The 19,883-nt window shown below is 43.1% G+C and overlaps 1 protein-coding gene across 2 annotated transcripts in view; it reads right to left on the bottom strand.

Annotated features, from left to right (window-relative positions):
- ZDHHC14 (zinc finger DHHC-type palmitoyltransferase 14) overlaps positions 1-19,883 on the bottom strand; it is a 290,130-nt gene that overhangs the window by 59,632 nt on the left and 210,615 nt on the right. For both annotated transcript variants that reach the window (XM_053222042.1, XM_053222041.1), the window contains exon 3: positions 16,079-16,237. In XM_053222042.1, the coding sequence (XP_053078017.1) occupies positions 16,079-16,237 (159 nt within the window). The remainder of the gene's footprint in view (positions 1-16,078; positions 16,238-19,883) is intronic.

Consider the following 19,883-nt stretch of genomic DNA (forward strand, 5'->3'; position numbering starts at 1 on the left):
CCCCGACCCCTGTGCTTACCTAGCACAGGCCTGACAACCAACAGTCAGCAGATATTCCTTCAAAGGCTGAATGAAGTGCTTACGTGGCTACGTGTATAGCCCTGAAGGATCATTAGTCTAGAAGCTTGCTGCTTCTCTGAGAGCAGTATTTTAATAATCCCAGGCACACGCACTGGCGACTTCCTATGCTACAGCAAAACCCCAGTGTGATCAGTGATGGAAAAAAGCTTTTTTTTTTTTTTTTTTTTGGTTCAATTAATTGGACTGAAAAACAAACCTATAAATCAGTTGCTAATAAGCAATGGTTTTTTAGGCACAAAATGGTTGGTAGAAAACTGGTTACTTTTATCCTATGGTAAATGGCATACCACTCTGTTATGATATTGTTGTGGATTTAACTCATAGGAGTCAAGAACATGCTCTGTGACACCATCGTATTTTTGCCCACTTTCAGGGGAAAGGTATGTGACACAAACCACTATACAACCCAAGCGGGACTTGGAAAATGATCTTTGCTTCAAATTTAAGACAATGCCATCTTATCCTTTGTGGGAAGGTCTTAATTTCTTTAACTACACCAAGGTTTTTTTTTTTTTTTTTTTTTGGCAGTATTTCTCAGTGGTATAAAGAAATCAAGACAAGGACAATGGGAATGAAGGGATTTTCAACATCAAAAAAAAATTTTTTTTAATGTTTATTCATTTGTTTGAGAGAGACAGAGTGTTAGTGGGAGAGGGGCAGAGAGACAGGGAGACACAGAATCTGAAGGAGGCTCCAGGCTCTGAGATGTCAGCACAGAGCCCGATGCGGGGCTGGAACTCACAAACCATGAGATCACAACCTGAGCCAAAGTCAGATGCTTAACGGACTGAGCCACCCGGGCACCACCACCCCCACAAGTGCTATTAACTTAATAAAATACACGAGGTGACAAAGAAACCAATACTAAGGATTACTTTCAAAATAATTTAAAAACTGTGACATAATAAAATGCATGCTTATTAATATGCCAAATAACAGAAGCTCCAGCTTATCAACTACCATAACTGTGAAGTAGTAACAAGTGTAAGTGTGAATCTGAGTATTTGCAATAATTGTGATGTCATCGGAAAATGTCTGTGCTTTCTATTGGCAACTAACACGGCTTAACTTGGTTTGTTGCCTGTATTCATAATTGAAGGAAATACTAAATTTCATTTGAGGTGAGTGAGAATAAAGATGGAATTGTTCTTCCCATCCAAGTTCATGGACTCCTGAATTCCATCCACGGTGCCCAGATCAGGAATCCCTGCTCTAAGCAAACCCTAGAAGCAAGGCGCTTGGTCCCTGGTCGGGCCCTGTCCTTGGAGGGAGTCAGGCCCACGGAGAAAGCGGCATTCTGCCTGTCCTCATGGCTCTGAGCCTGTCGGGGAGCTTGCTCCGTCCAGACTGTTGGGCCAGATCACTGAACTCTTCTTTCTTACGTCTGGGGCTCCCTGCTTCTTCTCAAGTTGCTGCAAGCCATCAGCTTGCTGGTACCTTCTGATTCAAGTACGCAGCTCACCTCATTAAAGTCTCCCCATGGATCTTAAAGGACCCAGGGAGCCCTGAGGAGGAGAAGGCCTGATCTAACAGAAAGCACAAAAGCCTGTGCTATGCTGAGATCTAGGACACTCAGGTGGTGCAATTTCAGGAGGGTACTATAACCTTCAGAGGCATACGTGAGATATTTTTTCAAGATCTGAAGGACTTACACATGTATCCTGTCTTGTTAACCTCTCAGTAATCCCGGGGCAATAACTGTCATGCTGAGTTTACTTATGACTTTGCGACAGGCCCAACTAGGTCATGCCAGACACTTGCCTTCTCTACCCATCCTGGAGCCTTCAGAAGCTTGTAGAGGCTGGCGAGCACGAGGGACTCATCTCCCTACCCTCTCTGCGCGCCCTGCATGCCACAGCCCTGCCCTGTGCCCAGGCACAGAGCCGCACGCGCTGTTGGATGAACGGCATGTTTCTACCAGGGAAGGGTGAAGGTTACTGTCTTCCCTTGCACGTGAAAGTCTTACCTCCACCTGCTGTTTACCTTCAGGCTCAGTTGAGTTTCTCTCTGCTCTGTATCTGTGTGTTATGAGCTCTCCCACAGGGCTTGGGAGGATGCTTTCTAGTTCAGGCGACTAGAGTCTTGCTGTTTGACCATTTCCGAGTCCCTCCCCTCTCTGAACCAAAGTTCCCTATCAAATGGGGGTGATACTTTCCATCCCGAATAATGCACAGGCCGGTTGTGAGCACCAGATGAGAGAACACATAGAACTACCTCCTCAAGTAAAAAACCCCTATAAATATGTGATGGTATCATAAAAACCAAAGAGCTATTTTAGTATAAATTGTTTCTATGTGTTCATTTCCCTTCCTTAATAAAAATAAAATAGTCTCCTTTTCACAGGCACCTTATTTTTTTTTAACGTGATTAATTTTTAAAGAAGTTATTCTTCTTTCCCTTTTTCTAATCTAATCTTTCCATTTCAATTAGTCTTTTATTTAAAATACTTTTCGGGCACCTGGGTGGCTTGGTCGGTTAAGCGTCCGACTTCGGCTCAGGTCATGCTCTCACGGTCTGTGAGTTCGAGCCCTGCATCGGGCTCTGTGCTGACAGCTCAGAGCCTGGAGCCTGTTTCAGATTCTGTGTCTCCGTCTCTCCCTACCCCTCCCCTGTTCATGCTCTGTCTCTCTCTGTCTCAAAAATAAAAATTAAAAAACGTAAAAAAATAAAATACTTTTCAACCTTTTGGGAATGAAACAAAACTTAACATATTCCAACAAACCAAATTATTCTCAGTTTTAATTTTTTTTTTTAATGTACAAACTTGTACTAAGCTTTCAGAATGACAGCACACAGGTTATTGTTCACTATCCCAAGTTTTCAGCCTTTAACAGCTGAGTCCTTCCCAACTGCTACTCACAGTGGGTAGAATTTTGTGCAACACTGTTTCACACCCAACAGATAGTAGGGCAACAGATAGGTAGGAAGAAGAAACTTCATGGCTGGTAATGTGTATTTCATCCTTTGCCTCCTTAACTCTCAAATCTATTACTGGGGGCCAATTTCAATTCTTGGCAAGTGAGGAAAACAACGGACTGTTGCATACTATAAGACGCTCCATGCTATAAAAAGATGAATAGACATACAACCTTAGAAAGGAACTTAGAAAGGAACTTCAAGTTACTTCTTCAGTCTTCAAATCTCCCTGCAAGTGACAGATGGCATAGTTTCAGCAAACATTCACCTATCTGCCTCTTGAGGCGGAGCATCCTTCCCTGCCCCATTGACAGATCATGGGCACGGTCATGGTCATCAGCCTTGTTTGGCCAACAGAGGCTTAGCACATACACTGTAAGCAGAAGCCTTAAGAGATACTGTGTGCTTTGGCGCCCAGCACATTGTCCGGTGACCCTCCATAAGAAGAACACGCCCTTGGTAGCTGCGGTGCCTTCAGCCTGGGTCCTCGGAATCAAATTTGAGGAGAAGATGCCTGCAGCGAAGCCTAGCTGTTTCTCAGAGCTGCTCCAGACGACTCAGAGGCACGTGAGAAACAGAAGTGCTATTTGCTAAAAGCCATGGAGATTTTGGAGGGGGTTTGTCATACAGCGTCACTGGACAGTAGCTCACTAATACATCTCATCGATTCACTTTATACTATGTGAGATTGGTCTTCCTAAGGCCAAATTTTGCTCATCTCCACTTCCTGTTCTAGCATTATTGCTAGTGGCTGAGTCTGGTCCCTCCTTGGATGGCATTGGGGGCCCTAGAGCGGCTGCCAGCTAATTTTTCCGGACTTTCCTCTCCTCTCACCCCTCTATGAGGATTCTTCTAAAATGACCATCCTAAGGTCAGATCTGATATCCTGGGTGCTACAAACTGGTCATATTTTCTTTTCGGTGTTAGTTAACTTCTCGTATGTAGGCAGAAAACTTCTCAAGCGCAGGAAGTCCATCTTAATACTTTGCACTCTCTTTCCATGTACCAGTCTGTTGCGAGAAGCCAGCTCTGATTGTAGGCAATGCAAATAAACACCTGATTATTATGAATACATACTTTGGGACTAGCTGTAAATGCCTACATTACAAAGCCTTCTACAGATATGGTCTGATCCCTCGTCTTGATTCTCAACATCCAGCCCCGGGCCCTGGCACGGCCATGAACTTTGTGGACCTCTACCCCTGTTGGCAAACTCTGTCAACATCCACCTCAGACACCCAGAGAGACGACGGCCCTAAGAGCAGTCAGAGGAGAAATGCAGCCCTATTGATGAATTTTCAACACATAATGCATGGCTTCCAACAGCCCTCAAAAGATGGTAGCTGTTTATTCATATTAAAATTTCAAGGTGGCAAATCACCCTAGCAGTAATCTTCTGGAAGCAGATGCCTGCTGTGGGAAACCTCATTGCCTGGCCTGCTCTCTGTGAGAGATGAGCAACTCCTAAGGCTTCCAGATGGCCTGACCTTCAGGCTCGAACCCAGTCTGTTCCCCTGGCTCTCAACCTTGACTGTGAATCAGAGACCCCTGGGAACTTTGCTACAATGCAGACACCTGGGCCCATGTAGTCCATTTTACGTGTACTTACATGTCCTTATGCCTATAACAAATATGTTATGAAGTAAGTTCTTCTGAAAGATGACTTTGTAGAGTTTTATTTTGGTTACTGCCTCAAATGCACCTCTAGACTCTTAATTTTTTTATTTGAATTTTTTTAAACGTTTATTATTGAGAGACAGAGAGAGACAGAGCATGAACATGGGAGGGCAGAGAGAGGAGGAGACACAGAATCTGAAGCAGGCTCCAGGCTCTGAGCTGTTAGCACAGAGCCCGACGTGGGGCTCGAACTTACAAACTGCCAGATTGTGACCTGAGCAGAAGCCAGACGCTTAACTGACTGTGCCACCCAAGCGCACCCCCCCCACCCCGCTTTTTTAAAAGAAACTCCTGGAAGCAGAACACCATGAAGAGGATCTCATTGCGGGGAGAGCATGTTGAGAAAGAGATTGCCCGAAATTCCTGGCTGGAACAAAAGGGCGGCTCCAAGCTACAGCATGAAGACTCCAGGGAGGATGGTGTGGAACCAGGAGAAACGCTGGGGACAGCCAGGGACCCAGGAGAAGGGGAGTAGGTGTGGCATACAGGAAATGAGAGCTGGTAGGAAGAGACGAGCAAACAGCATAGAGACAACCAGGAACAGTTTTAATTTGACATATAGAGGAGGTGAAAAGGCTTCCAGGAAAGAACGTCATCTTACTGTCAAGTGAGTCAGGAAGGTTACTTGGAATTCCGTCATCTGTCACTTAAGCTAATAACACTGAATCACTGATAAAGAGTGACTTAATTAAAACCCCCATCTCTTGCCGGAAGAGGACTTGAGCTGCTTATAAGCAAACCAGGAATAAGTGAGTGCCAAAAATAAATGCCCGAAGGTGTTGTTTACACTGCTCAGAGGTGGCTAAATTTGGCTCTGAACTTCTTAAATGAATACACCTTTTTATGAACACATGGCAGTCTTCTGCACAGCTGTGAATTGCATTGTGGCTCTCTCCACTATCCTGCAACATGCGAGTTACATCGCAATGATGGTAACATTCCCGGACTTTATCTTCATTTTGCAAGACTCATTAAACCCTCGGGCCACTACAATAGATGATCCATGAAGACAAAAACCTCCAAGTTTGTTTTTAGCTAAAAGATCTCATGACTGTATTTATTCATTTTGATTCAGAGGTGGGCACACAATGATCAGAGGCGTGCAGAAACTTTCCAGAGGTCAATGAATGGGAGAAGGTGAAAACATGATTGGTGGCTTAGACCCAAAAGCATTAATTAGATCGTTTGATAGTTTTAAAGTTTAGTTACAGGACTTATTGATTCAACCAAAAAGAAAGGATAAAACTTCAGACATTGAGAAAAAACGGACTGTCTGACACAGGGGCTGGAAGCCCTGAGGAGCAGAAGAACCCAGCCCATGGGCCACTGCAGAAGTTCAAAGGCAGCCCCACATGAGTCGTAAATAGTTGCCAATAATCTCAGGAGATTGGTCTCTTTGACCACTTTCAAGCACTCCTGCAAGTTTCGGAGGCTCTGTCCCACTGTCAGCCTGCTGGGCCTCCTGCCCTTCTGCCCTGCTGCAATGCAGTAACCCCTGCTAATGCTGTATGACTTGGCATAGGGACCCATCACACTGTGAAGTCTGGGCTCTTCAAAACCCCTCCCTATGGCACTTGCCAGACTCCACTGTGTTGGTCATCTCTGCCTTCCTCGCCAGACTATGAGAGCTTTCTGAACAAGAACTGTGCATTCTGATGATCACTGGAGATTTGGAAAATTCAGAAATGACAATGAAGAAATCATTCATACCTGCACACATGCACACATACAGGGGTCCTTGACTCACTTTCTGCAACTGGTCTGTGGATCAGTGATATCTAATAATAGTACGTGGCTGCCGACTTCATGACATCTAATAATAGTATGTGGCTCCTTGCATTGTTCTTTCCCCAAAATGTTATTGGTTATTACGGCTAGCTTATTCTCTTGATCGAACTAAATTATTTTATCTTGTTCCCTGCCTCAAATTGTTTAAAATTATTAAGAAGACTGTGGAGAGAATGTATCTTGATTGCTATTGTGATTCCTAACTGATATATGGTCACCTATTTTAATGTATTGATTGGGTAACTAATAACTCTACTTAATTTAAAAATCTAGTTTTAATGTTTGTTTTCTTGTCCTCTACAATGAAGGGATAATTCTACCTGCTCCTTTTTGATAGTTCATATTTATTTTTTTCATCGTACTGAATCAGTCAGAAAAAGCTAGGAAAATGTTAAATGCCAGCAGTGATAGTGAACGTCTCAATCTGTTTCTAATTTTAATGTAAAATAACTCCAGTGTTTTACCATAAAGGAAATGTGAGCTTTCTTCATCTTTGAAATCATGTTAAAGGATATTCTTATTAGTTTTCTATAACTGCCTAGCAATTTACCACAAATGTAGTGGCTTTAAACAAATTTACTGCCTGGGAAAATTTTTAATTAAAATATATTTGATATATAACATTGTATAAATTTAAGGCGTACAACATATTGACTTGATACATTTATATAATAGGATTGTCATAGCAATAGTCAGCATCTCAACTGTCACCTATAATTATGCTTTTTTCTTTGTGGTTGGATTAAGATCTAGTTTCTTAGCAAGTTTATTATAATGCAATACTGTTGTCTATATTCACTATACTGTGCATTAGATCTCTAGGACTTAGTTACTACTAGTTGTCTATTTGTAACCTTAAACAACTCTCTTGGTCCCCCAACCCCCTAAACTGTTTTTAAGAGTACGACTTCTCTAGATTCTACATATAAATGATATCCTACACAATTTATCTTTGTCTGACTTATTGCACTTGGCATAATGTCCTCAGGATACGTCCATGTTGATGCAAAAGGCAGGATTTCCTACTTTCTCATGGATAAATACTATTCCATTGTTTATGCCACATCTATACCCATTCATCCCGGGACAGGCACTTAGATTGTTTCCATTTCTTGGCTATCGTGAATAATGCTGCAATGGACATGGGGTGCAGATTATCTCTTGCAAATGCAGTGGCTTTAAACAGCACAAATTTCAATGGACATGGGGTGCAGATTATCTCTTGCAAATGCAGTGGCCTTAAACAGCACAGATTTAGTGTATTGGAATTCTAGTGGGTCAGGAGCTTGACTCAGGGTCTCACCAGGCTAAGATCAAGGTAAAGGTGGGGGTGCAGGTGCCACTGGGCTTGGGTCTTCTTCCTTCCCAGCTTAGTGCAGTTGGCAGGATTCGTTCCTTCTCACCTTTTCCACTTGGCTGCCTCCATCTTCAAGCCAGCAATGAAGGATGAAGCCTTCTCCTACTTGGAATCTCTATTTTTTGCTCTTAAGGGTTCTTGTGACTACACTGGGCCCACTTGGATAATCCAGGATAATACCCGTTATTTGAAGTCAGTTAATGAGTAACCTTAATGGCATCTGCAAAATCTCTTTGTCATGTAAGGTGACATAACTATGGGAGTAATACCCATAATGCTGTGGAGATCACCGGGGCCCAAATTCTGCCTGCCATTTCTCCCAATCTCGGTTCACCAAGCTTCAGAGTTAGAAACTGGTGTCAAATTTTATTAAATTTCTTTTTATTATTTATTGTCACGATCATACACCTTTTGGCCCTTAACCTATTGATATAGTAATAGACTTATTCACATTTAAAAAATTGCATTCTTGGAATATGCCCCTTCTATGTCAGAGTGATCAATTCTTTTATTACACTGGTAGATTAAATTTGCTATGTTCTCATGTTGACTTTTATATACATTTATAAATGGGAATATTCTTTCTTTCATGTTTTGTCAGATTTTAGTGTTAGGTTTGTGCTGTCTTGGTGAAATGAACTGAAAGGCTGTCCACGCTGCTCTAAGATCTGAAACACTATTCAGAGCACAGGAAGTAAAATTGTTTGGTTCTAGCATCTTTTTTGGATGATTTTCTTTTTATATCTAACCAACATTTTGATTTAATAATATAATGTGAATATTTTTCATTTCAAATATACATTTAAATTTTTAAAAATTTAAATCCAAGTTAGTTAACATATAGTGTAATAATGGTTTCAGGAGTTGAATTTAGTGATTCATCACTTACATGTAACATCCAGTGCTCATCCCAAGTGCCCTCCTTAATACCCATCACCCATTTAACCCAACCTCCCACCTACCTCCCCTCTAGCAACCCTCAGTTTGTTCTCTGTATTTAAGAATCTCTTATGGTTTGCATGCTTCCCTCTGTGTTTTTATCTTATTTTTCTTTTGGGTGACTCTTTAATAAAGTTCTGTTTTCATTATTAGCAGTCTAAGTTTTCCACTCATTCGTTGACTAATTTCCCATAAAATCATGTTCCACTGAGATTTTCAAATCAATCAGCATCAAGTTATTTAATATGCAAACTGATGCAATTATTTTCCAATAACTAAAAACTCACCTATATTTGTCTCATTTGAATCTCTTATTTCCACTTTGTTATCTTCCCAGAAGTTTATCTTTATGTTGTTTATTTTCCAAAGAATTAGAAGTGGTACCACATCGATTTTTCTGTTTTGTAGGTCATTCATTTTTTTCTTCCTGTTTTTCTTAAGTTTATTTTGCTATTTTTTCCCCTATCTTCTTGAGATGGATACTATGTTCATTTATTTGCTTCTAATTTCAGTTTTGTTTTTTGTACTAGACTTTTAAAAACATTTTGTTTCACTGGCCATCCACCATCTAAGTAAACTTCCTGTTTTGAGGAGGATCCCAAAATAGGTGGGGGGCAGGGCCCCCCCTCCCTTATTGAAGCTGAAAGTGGGTAGTTAGCCTCTCTTGCCTTGCTAGCTCCTTGGGTGTGGAAGCGAAAAAGGCTCAGGTGCTCCCATCCAGATCTTTGAACCCAGAGTCCTTGCACATAGAGAGAGTCACAGTTTTAAGCTGATAGCAGCAGCAGAGCTAGAACTGGAGGGCAGCGCAACAAACATTCTGCTCGCAGTGCTTGCACGTCCTGTGACGTCCTGTTGCACTCAGCCTTCCCTGACTCTTCCTGGTTTCTGAGCCTGCCTCTCAGGCTTCTCCTTCATTCCTATGAGCTACCTGATAGCTTTCCAAATAATTCCTTTTCTGCTTAGGGTAACTATTTTGTGTGTTTAAAATTTAGAATTCTAATTAAATTTTTTTTAACGTTGATTTATTATTGAGAGACAGAGAGACAGCGTGAGCAGGGGAGGGGTAGAGAGGGGGGAGACACAGAATCTGAAGTAGGCTCCAGGCTCTGAGCTGTCAGCACAGAGCCCGACTTGGGGCTCGAACTCCCTGTGAGATCATGACCTGAGCCGAAGTCAGTCGCCTAACCAAGTGAGCCACCCAGGCGCCCCCTAGAATTCTAAGTAGCAGAGAATTTAGGTTTGCATTCGAAGTTTAAAAGGCTCTTTAACAAAAAAAAATCACAATTGGTTAGGTTTGTGTATTTATATCTTTGTGATTGATTTTGAGCTTTACTGTTGTGTCATCAGATAATATGATCTGTGCAAACATCTGTTTTTAAAAAGCTAGGAATATTTTGTGGCCTATTATAATTTTTGTAAATATTCCACACACAGAAAAAGCTAAGTATACATTGTAGAAACAAAGTTCAGCACATATTAATTACATATTAATATCCTTTATTTTCTTACTTATATTTTACTGACCTGAACCATTAAAACTAGAAGTATGCAAATGTTTCTCACTAGCATTGTTTGTAGCAAATTATCCTCACCTTCTCTAACAACTTTTACTTTATATATTTTGATACAATGTTATTTGGTGCATATATGTTGATGACTGAATTGTTTGTTGTGCTCTTTACCAGTGTAAAATTACTCTCTTGGGCTTATGCAATATAATAAATATAATGACTTTTATTATTATATATAAAATATAATGAATATAATACATACTACAAAATAATAAATATAATAAATTCTCCTTGGTCTGTTCTTAACAATGATCTTTGAAGACTTTTATTTTGATGCATCTAGCTACTAGCAATGTCTGACACATAGGTGCTTATTAAATGTGACTGAAAATCAAAGATATTGTAAACTTGTAGGGGAGTGGGGACTACTGTAAAGCCCTTTTTGTTTGGTTTTTGGGAAGATACAAATGCCTTCTCTCTCCATTCCCCTCAAATGATACCCTTTCCTGTGGGAAATTAATAGCCCGCTCACCATACCCTAATAGTCAAAGAGAAATTCCAGAATGCTACTCCACACCAGAAGGTAGCTACATTCCAAATCTCAGATATTCTAAACCTTTTAATATTGAGGCCAGCTGTGAAGCAGTGACTGAGCTCTGATGCACACAGTGTGTACACAAAAGACAAAATATCAGCAGTTGAGCTCAGAAAACCACACTGCAGAGGAAGCAGAAGGATCGATGGGAGGGAGACGCCACGGGTTGAGGCGGGGAGTGTGTAGTACCCCCAGGAGAGAAAGAGCACAGCAAAAAAAGAGACAGGGAAATGAGAAAGGGAGTTTATAAAGATTTTTAAAGATGGTGGGAAAGCCCTACCAAAAGCAGGAGTCCCTGAAGTCCCTGTGGGGGGGGGGGGGGCTCTGCAGGTTCTTTGTGCCACCTATGCCAGCACCGACACACAAGGACCGAGCAAAATGGGACCAGGGCACCCCCCACATGAGGAGAGAGGCTGGCCCTCCTGAGAGCTCCCCAGGGGCCGACACATCCTGAGGGCTTCACGCACCGTCTTCTCTGTCCTCACAGCACGTCCAGATGTGTCACTGCAAATGCAGAGAGGGTCCTCCCTGCCTAGACAGGGCAGCAGGTTTGGGACCCAGGGATCTGCTGCCTCCAGAGGCCACCTCTGGGTGTCAGGTTAAGCTGCCTTCTGCCTAGTCAAAGCTAGACACACTCACGTAGAGCAGGCTTACAGAGGCTTGCATGTGCCATCTAATCGTTTAGCAAACTCGACCCAGTCCACAGTGTGTGATTAAACTAATTTCAAATAAGTTCCTTTTAATTACAGGTTTAGGCTGTATTAAAAATACCTAATTCCAGTGAAAGCTGCTGGTAATTCTGACACTAGACCAGAGCCCATCAAAGGACAGACTTCCTGAAATGTGGGACTGACTTGGGGCTCTGAGATGTACACAGTGAGTTTGAGAGGACTTCCCGAGCATACAGTTGGCTTTCCAGCACCTGCAGTTACTCTCACTTTAATAATGACCTGAGGGAGCCTGAGGATCAGAGACAGCAGGAGTGGCCCCATGGCCCCAGATGTTGGTCGTTTAAAAATATTTTAGGGGCGCCTGGGGGCTCAGTCGGTTGGGCGTCCGACTTTGGCCCAGGTCATGATCTCACAGTTCGTGGGTTCGAGCCCCGCGTCGGGCTCTGTGCTGACAGCTCAGAGCCTGGAGTCTGCTTTGAATTCTGTGTCTCCCTCTCTCTCTGTCCCTCCCCTACTCATATTCTGTCTCTCAAAAATAAATAAACATTGAAAAAAATTTTTTTAAATATTTTATAACTTCAAAGATCCCTTGGCTGAACAAACACACCAAAATACTCAGTTCCGTACATGCAGAAGCAATGTAATGGCAACAGAGAAAGAGAACTAGTGAGAGACAGGGAAAGGTTTTGAGAGAGAAAGAGACAGAAACAGAGACAAAATGAGAGAGAGAAAGAATATATTCACTTCTAGGACTGCAGGTCAAATAAATCAAACCAGATTATAGGGAAACAAGGTGATTCCTATCCCTCCATGAACCTTGTTCTATGCAGTTATTTTGGGAGCACTATGGCAACATTTTCCTGGTTATCCACAATAACACTGATGGCAAGCACTGAGCCCCCCACAGTGTGCACCAGGTCTATACTGGGTCCTTGCTGGGCACAGCTTCACTTAATCCTTAAAAGAAACCTATGAGGAAAAGTACTAGGCTCATCCATTTTATAGACGTGGTAACAGTTGGGGGTTAGTCAGATAACCTACTCACGTACCAATATCATCCATTGACAGGACCCGGATCCAGGCCCGAGTCTGTGCGCGTTAGAGTCAAGTTGCCAACTACTAGGCCCCGCTGACCCATTCTATATTTGCGCCAGAGTTTGCTTTCCACGAAAGCTTTCCCTCAGTCCTCAACTAAAAATACAGAGCCTTTATAAGTTTGCTCTCATTTCAAACACATTTAACAAAGAAAACTATTCTTCTGAACTGCCTGGGAAACTCCATTTTTTCCTCTCTCTTCTCCCAGCGTAAAGTGGCATTTATTTGTGTACCTAGGAAGAACCAACCCAAACCTGCTCATTACAAGGGAAGGGAAGCCACATGTGCTAACTCTGGCTTTCAGCGTATCATTGTATTTTTCTCCCCGGCTGCAAAAAGTAGAATTCTTTCAACAAAAACTTTCTATCTAAAAATGAAATCGTGGCAAACTCTGCAATTACACTTCTCAGTTGGAGACGTTTGCTTTCCACTCTATTTTCCCAAATGCAGAAGGAAGTCCAATTTACTGTCTGCTAATGGGTCACACCAAAGGCCCAAATGTAGCACAATGAACTGGAAAACCGAAGCTACGTAGGTGTGAATCACTGTGTGGTTGTTCCAGGAGGGCTGCGAGTAGCTTTAAGTCAAATATGCTACTTATCTCACCTGTCATTTGCACAGTGGGACCCTGATCAGGGTGTGCCAAACTCCAGCCCCAGGGCCATCAAAGGATGCTGAGAGGCAGATGTTGGCCACTTTCCCCCCTCTTGAGCCCGCTCCCAAACCTTCCCCTTTCCTCTCTTTTCCCTTTGCTGTTCTGTGCCTCCCGATTATAGGACCCCACCATGCTTATTGTGGAGTGCTGGATTGCTACCGTTACTTGGATTTATCAGAAAGGTTTCATGGGGCGCCTGGGTGGCTCAGTCGGTTAAGTGTCTGACCCCTGATTTCGGCTCGGGTCATGATGTCACAGTTCATGAGGTTCAGCTCCTTGTCAGTGCAGAGCTCACTTTGGATTCTTTCTCCCCCTTTCTCTCTGCCCCGCCCTTGCTTGCAGCCTCTTTCTCTGTCTCTCTCCAAATATATAAATAAATAAATAAGAGTAAAAAACAAAGCTGCAGAAGGGCTCCTAGGTATTAAAGACTGATAGCTCCTATTTTCTCAGCTGTTGGTTTCTATAAGACATTGTACTACCTTAAAGTTCCACTCTGCAAGAAGTACACCATTAACTGAGGTTGATATATACTTTTGGTAAGGGGATTTTACATCTAATTCATCAGGTTCTTTAAGGGACATGTATGAACACCTATGGGTGTTGGAGGGAATGACAAAGACAATTCTATGAAGTTTTAGAAAGTGTTTTACAATAATCCAAAGAGAATTTTAAAGCACTAGGAGCTGGGAGGAAGTCTTACCACGATTAGGAGTCTAGCCTAGAGAGAGGAAACAGAAGATTGGGACCAAATGGTACAAATGAATAAATGAACAGTCAGATGTCTAGAAACGGGTAAACATTTTTATAAATGATAATGAGAAGGAGGTGCCCAGTAAACTCTATGGCTTTGCAGATAACAACCCCCTACCTAGAAATGCCTAGTGGAATAAGTCGCTGGACCTCTAGGAGAAGGCAAGCAAAGTTAACAGAAGAGCTTATGTGAAAAGTGTATGCTATATACTATTCCATCATTTCACATTCCATCATGCAATATCAAAATTATGACCCAAGAAAGGGTCCTGAGAATCCTTACAGATTATTGCCTGCAGATATTCAAGCCATCGCAATGCTCTGGCTTAAAAGTGTCCTCAAGATGCGCACGGGATGGCTGACGTCACCAGGAAGCAGATCAGAAAACTAACAACAGTTGTCATGTGTCTTTGTAGGAACACCGGTGTGCCCCTACATAGACGACCAGGTGTAGTTTTGGTCATCGCCCCCACAGAGGGCCACAGTAGATGAAGAAATTATCCAGAGAAAGCCAATCAAAAATAGCAAGGGGGCAGAAGTAATAACAGAATAGCAGAGATAATTATGGAACCTATATGCTAGCTACTATTCTAAGTGTTTTCCTTATATTGATTCATTTAATCCCTCCACCATCTCATTTAGTAGTTACTCTTATCAACCCATTGTACAGATGAGAAAACCGGGGATAGAGAGTTTAAGTAGACACGAAACTAATATTTGTACCTAGGCCATCCAGTGCCAGATTAACAGCTCTTAACTCGAGCTACTTGCAAAATGGGAAAAGACTGAACGAAATTCCATTCTGTTCTGCTGGGAGAGCAAAGGCTAAAAGTAATTCATCTAAGTTAATAAAACCAAGACAAGGCCTGATGGGGAAAACATGGACTTTCCACCAAAGTGTGGATTTTTAAAGTTAGGATAAAGTGAATTTCAGACAAAAGGAAAACAGCTTTGCACAGCAGAAGTACATTATAAGCTTGCATTTTCCTCAAGAAGAGGAATCCAATAGACTCAGAAAGAGTGTTGGCCATTGATGATGCTGAGGGGAAACAGGTTTGTTCTGAGCTAACAGAGGATTCCTGCGCCTAAAGCCCAGAATTACCCTTGGTCGTTTTCTATTAGAGGCAGGCTATGGGGCTGGAGAAATGAGGGTCTTTCCCCGTGGGCAGAGCCTTTGTGTGATCACCCTTCCTGTGACTTGGGACTTCTACCACCTCCCTGCCAACTTCATCTCTAAGAAGCTCCAGCCCAGGACAGAAGACGGTGTGTGGGTGTGGCAAGCAGCTCTCCATCGGAAGTGACAGGAAGTGATTGCCGACTAATCCCAAGGGGCTGGGACCCACGGCCGTTGTAAAATCTTGCACTGGGGCGGAGCTGGTGGAGCAGTAGAGCCACATCTCACCACTGATGACCTCTGTGCTACACATTCCCTCCGCCTGTTTCTCCAGTCCGTCCTGGAGAAAGCCAGTGGACGGACAGGGAAGGCCTTGGTGGTCTCCGGGAAGAGCGACGATCCTAACTTAGGCCTGGAAGTCTTCTGGCCTCTGCCTCTTTTTCTCTCCTGAGGCTTCAAATGCCTCCAGTTCCCCAGCTCATTGCCCCTCTGAGGACCCAGAAGAGCATCACTAAGCACATCGGGCTCCATGTGCAGCCAGCCCTTTGGGCAATGGAGGGACTTGGGGGTAAAATCATTTCTAGTGCCTGCTGATCCGGCAGCTCCAGGGAACAAAGAACCCCCACTCTGGGGTGTGTGCACCTGCAGGAGACGGCCCAGGGAGCTGCACCGACAGCGGGGGTGCTGGAGGATGTAAGAAGGAAAAACAGAGACTTGGGAACACTGGGCTTGGTGAATGGGCTCCGTGGCGGGAGGCACTTAAAATATTAACCATTACTGAGTTGTTCAGTTTCGGAGGATTAAAGAGACACCCATGCTGACTCTCTTTAGCACAGTCTACACCAGGGAAATCAGCCTCCCCCGTCAGCTACAGACATTTTACCACTTGCCCGAGAGGTGGAACAGAGGCAATCTCTGCTTCTACTCACCTACGCAGTTATCGCAAAGGCTACAATGAGAGGCACGAGGGGGCCGGAAAATCTTGCAGGTGAAACAATATTTAAGTTTCACAGTCTGGCCATTGATGATGACTTCTTTGGTTCTGGGAGGTGGGCGGTACCCCCCTGAACTGGTGCCGTTTGCGATATCTGTGGACAAAAGAAGAAAAAGAGTGCAAGCCCTTAATATAATCACTTACGGCTGCAGGCTCCCACCCCTAAGAGGCCTGGAGTCTGCACTTCCAAGGGAGCAGCCACACCTGGCCTTTCTGGGAGGCACCCGACGCCAGACACCCAAGAGGACCTGCCATCCCACCGCCTTCCAGCTCCTTACCAGGGCTGAGGCTGCCCAAAATAGTTCACACAGGCAGAGGCCACGTGACTGAGTTCTGGCCAATGAGGCTCGAGCACACATGGCCAGGCCCAGCCAATGGGTCCCTCCCCGCGGAGACCCGCCCACTCTTTCCTCTCCCCGCAGGGCCGCTGGGGAACCAAAAATTGGGGATCCTGAGTGTGCAGAGGACGGCTGCCTCTCTGATCTCTTCACCCTCCATACTGCTACATGGACACCAAATGCCCAGTGTTAAATTTCTGAAGGTCTGGGTTTTGTTAACAGCAGCTAGTGCTGCCCTAATTAACACAGTGGGGGATACTGACATCAAGATCCTTCTCTGATGGTACATTCCAAATCCAGCTCAAGAATCTCCCACCTTGCACATTGGCCTCCTCAAAAATACCAGGTATTGGATGAGGGGAATATATAATACATATGTATATATATGTGTGTGTGAGTGTGTGTGTATATATATATATAAACATACATATATATATTCAAAATATATATATATATACATATATATTCAAAATAGATATATTTAAATATATATTTAAAAAATAATCTCTATATTTTGTTTATTGTCTGACCAGCATCTTTCATCATCTTCTAGAACCAGTTTTTTAAATGTTGAAAAAAAATACAAATATATATATTTTTAATTAAAAAACTTTTTTTAATGTTTATTTATTTTTCAGACAATGCAAGAGACAGAGTGCAAGCAGCGGAGGGGCAGACAGAGGGAGCCACAGAATCTGAAGCGGGCTCCAGGCTCTGAGCTGTCAGCCCAGAGCCCGACGCGGGGCTCGAATTCACTGAGCTGTCTGTCAGCCCAGAGCTCGAACGGGGTGAGAGCATGACCTGAGCCGAAGTCGGACGCTTAACGACTGAGCCATTCAGGCGCCCCTGTATTTTTTTTTAAAGTTTCATTTTATCTTACAAATCTGGTTCTTGTCTCTGAGTTCACATTAGAACCACCCAAGGAGCTTTCTAAATTCCCCTAATGGATGGACCCTGCCACAGACCCATTAAATCAGAATCGAGCCCCTGGGGTGATTGTAAAGTGCTGCAGGGTTGAGAACCCCTGCTCTACAGGAAGATAAAACATCCAGTTTTATTCTCCTCTAGGCCCCTCAGCCCTGTGAGCCCTGTCAGGAAGAATTGGGGGCAGCTGCCTGTGCAGCCCAGCACAGGAGGCCATGGGGGGATGGAGAGTAGCAAGACGATCTAAGGGCTTCGCCAAGAGACACTGCAGCAGATAAACAGCTAGAGAAGACCCTAGGGGCTGGAGGAAATCTTGGGAAACTTCATGGTGGTCTCGAAACAGAGCTGGTAACTTTAAAGGTAGCTGTATTTTACTTCACACACACTGAAAGGTCACACTATTTTGCAATAGTTGCAACATGTGATACATTTCCCAAATGGTATGAGTCCCAACACCCACGGGGGCCCCCACAAACAGCCTGGGCAGGAGTTACAGGAAGAGCTTCCAAAACTCCTGATATTTCAGTCCTGCCCTCGGGGAGGCTGATTTCATTGGTGGGGGTACAGTCTGGCATCGGGGTCGAAGAAACTCCTGAGGTATGGTGATATCTGCAGAAGTGCACTTTCTTCCTGCCTCCGTGCTCCGACAGAATCCACCACTCACGCGTCATGATTTCAGGGGCCCTTCACCCTTCACCCCAATCTTCTTTAACAGGAGAACGGAGGCCTGAAAATCTGCCCCTTGCCCTTTGGCCTAAGTTTGGTATTTGTAAAAATACCAATCCAAGTGGTAGAGAGGGAGCATTGTGAGTGGTTATCAGCCATTTTCTATTCATGGAAAATTAAAGTTCTACAAGCAGGTTCTAGAAGGAAAGGACAGAGAGTTCAAGAACACCTGAGGCAGACAAGGCGGTGTAGAGGGCAGGGAAATGGGAAGACTAAGGAGCAGCCTTCCGCTTTACCTCTTTGCTGAGGACAGCTCTTCTACTTAGAATAATAATTACACAGCCACGGAGCCATCCCAGAGACCCTGGATGGCCTTGCCAAGCAGGATACCCTCTCTTGGCATGTGCCCCACTGTCCTCGCACCCCGGTGGCTGCCCTATCAAACCTCTCAGTGGGTTCTGTAATAAGGAGAAAACAAAGAGAGGAGGTGGCTATGTACTTCCCTAGCCATCAGGGTAAAAATAACTTGCTTTGAATACATCAAAGATAAGGTCAGCTCTCTAGAGATTGTGCCAACTGGGTGCCTAAATTAATTATGACTTGGTGCTTCACTAGCCTTATATCAGCCATGAAATCTACTGTATCCATTTAGCTCTTGAAAACATGGGTAGAAAAACTAGAAAGCCAGATACATGTGTAAAAATAATAACCCAGGGGCTCCTGAGTGGCTCAGTCATTTAAACGTCCAACTTTGGCTCAGGTCATGATCTTGCGGTTCATGAGTTCGAGCCCCACCTCAGGCTCTGTGCTGACAGCTCAGAGCCTGGAGCCTGCTTCAGATTCTGTGTCTCTCTCTCTCTCTGCCTCTCTCTCTAAGTTTAAAAATAGATATTTAACATTTAAAAAAAAATTTTAAAAATGGAAAGAATAATCCAATCAGCAGTATTTGTGTTAATTAGAAAAGTTGAAAGACTGAATTGTCACAGAAAGTGTCTTAAAATGCAGGGATGACCATCTTCCCCGCACTCAAATTACTAAAATAGCCTAGTCTGAGTAGCAGGGCCTTGGAAAAGGACCCGCTAGCACCTGATCCTGTTGTTCCAAAGTACATTTCTGAAAGGTTAAAAATTTGATACAATGTGAAGTGAAGGTGAGAATTCAACAGACATGAAAAATTGAGGCTTCAGAATTAAGCCAAATCTGAAAACTCTTTGACTAAACATCTGGAGAACTTTTCATGTCAAAGAAACTGAAGAATCAGAAGACCTGGATTCAGGACCCAACTGTGCCATTGAAGTGACTGAAGTGACTGAACATCCACATAACTGAAAAAAAAAAAGTCAACTGGTATTTAGAACCTATGGTTCACCCTTGAACGATGTTGGGGTTGGGGGGCTGACCCCTTACACAGTTGAAAATCCAAGTATAACTTTTGACGCCCCCCAAAACATAACTACTATTAGCCTATTATTGACCAGCAGTCTTACCAATCACATCAAGTTGATTAAGACATATTTTGTATATTATATTCATTATATACAGTATTCTAACTGTATATAATATAGTACATTATACTCTCTATATACTGTATATAACACAGTATTATATACTGTATATATAATTATATACATTATATAATGTACAGTATATATAATACTATATATAATATTTTCTTACTGTACATAATATACTGTGTATAATAAAGTAAGCTAGAGAAAAGAAAATGTTATTAAGAAAATCATAAAGAAGAAAGAATACATTTACAGGACTGTTCTGTATTATTGGAAAACCTGCATGTATAAGTGACCCCGT

This window comes from Acinonyx jubatus, chromosome B2, assembly GCF_027475565.1.
Source record: "Acinonyx jubatus isolate Ajub_Pintada_27869175 chromosome B2, VMU_Ajub_asm_v1.0, whole genome shotgun sequence".
Classification (NCBI taxonomy): domain Eukaryota; kingdom Metazoa; phylum Chordata; class Mammalia; order Carnivora; family Felidae; genus Acinonyx; species Acinonyx jubatus.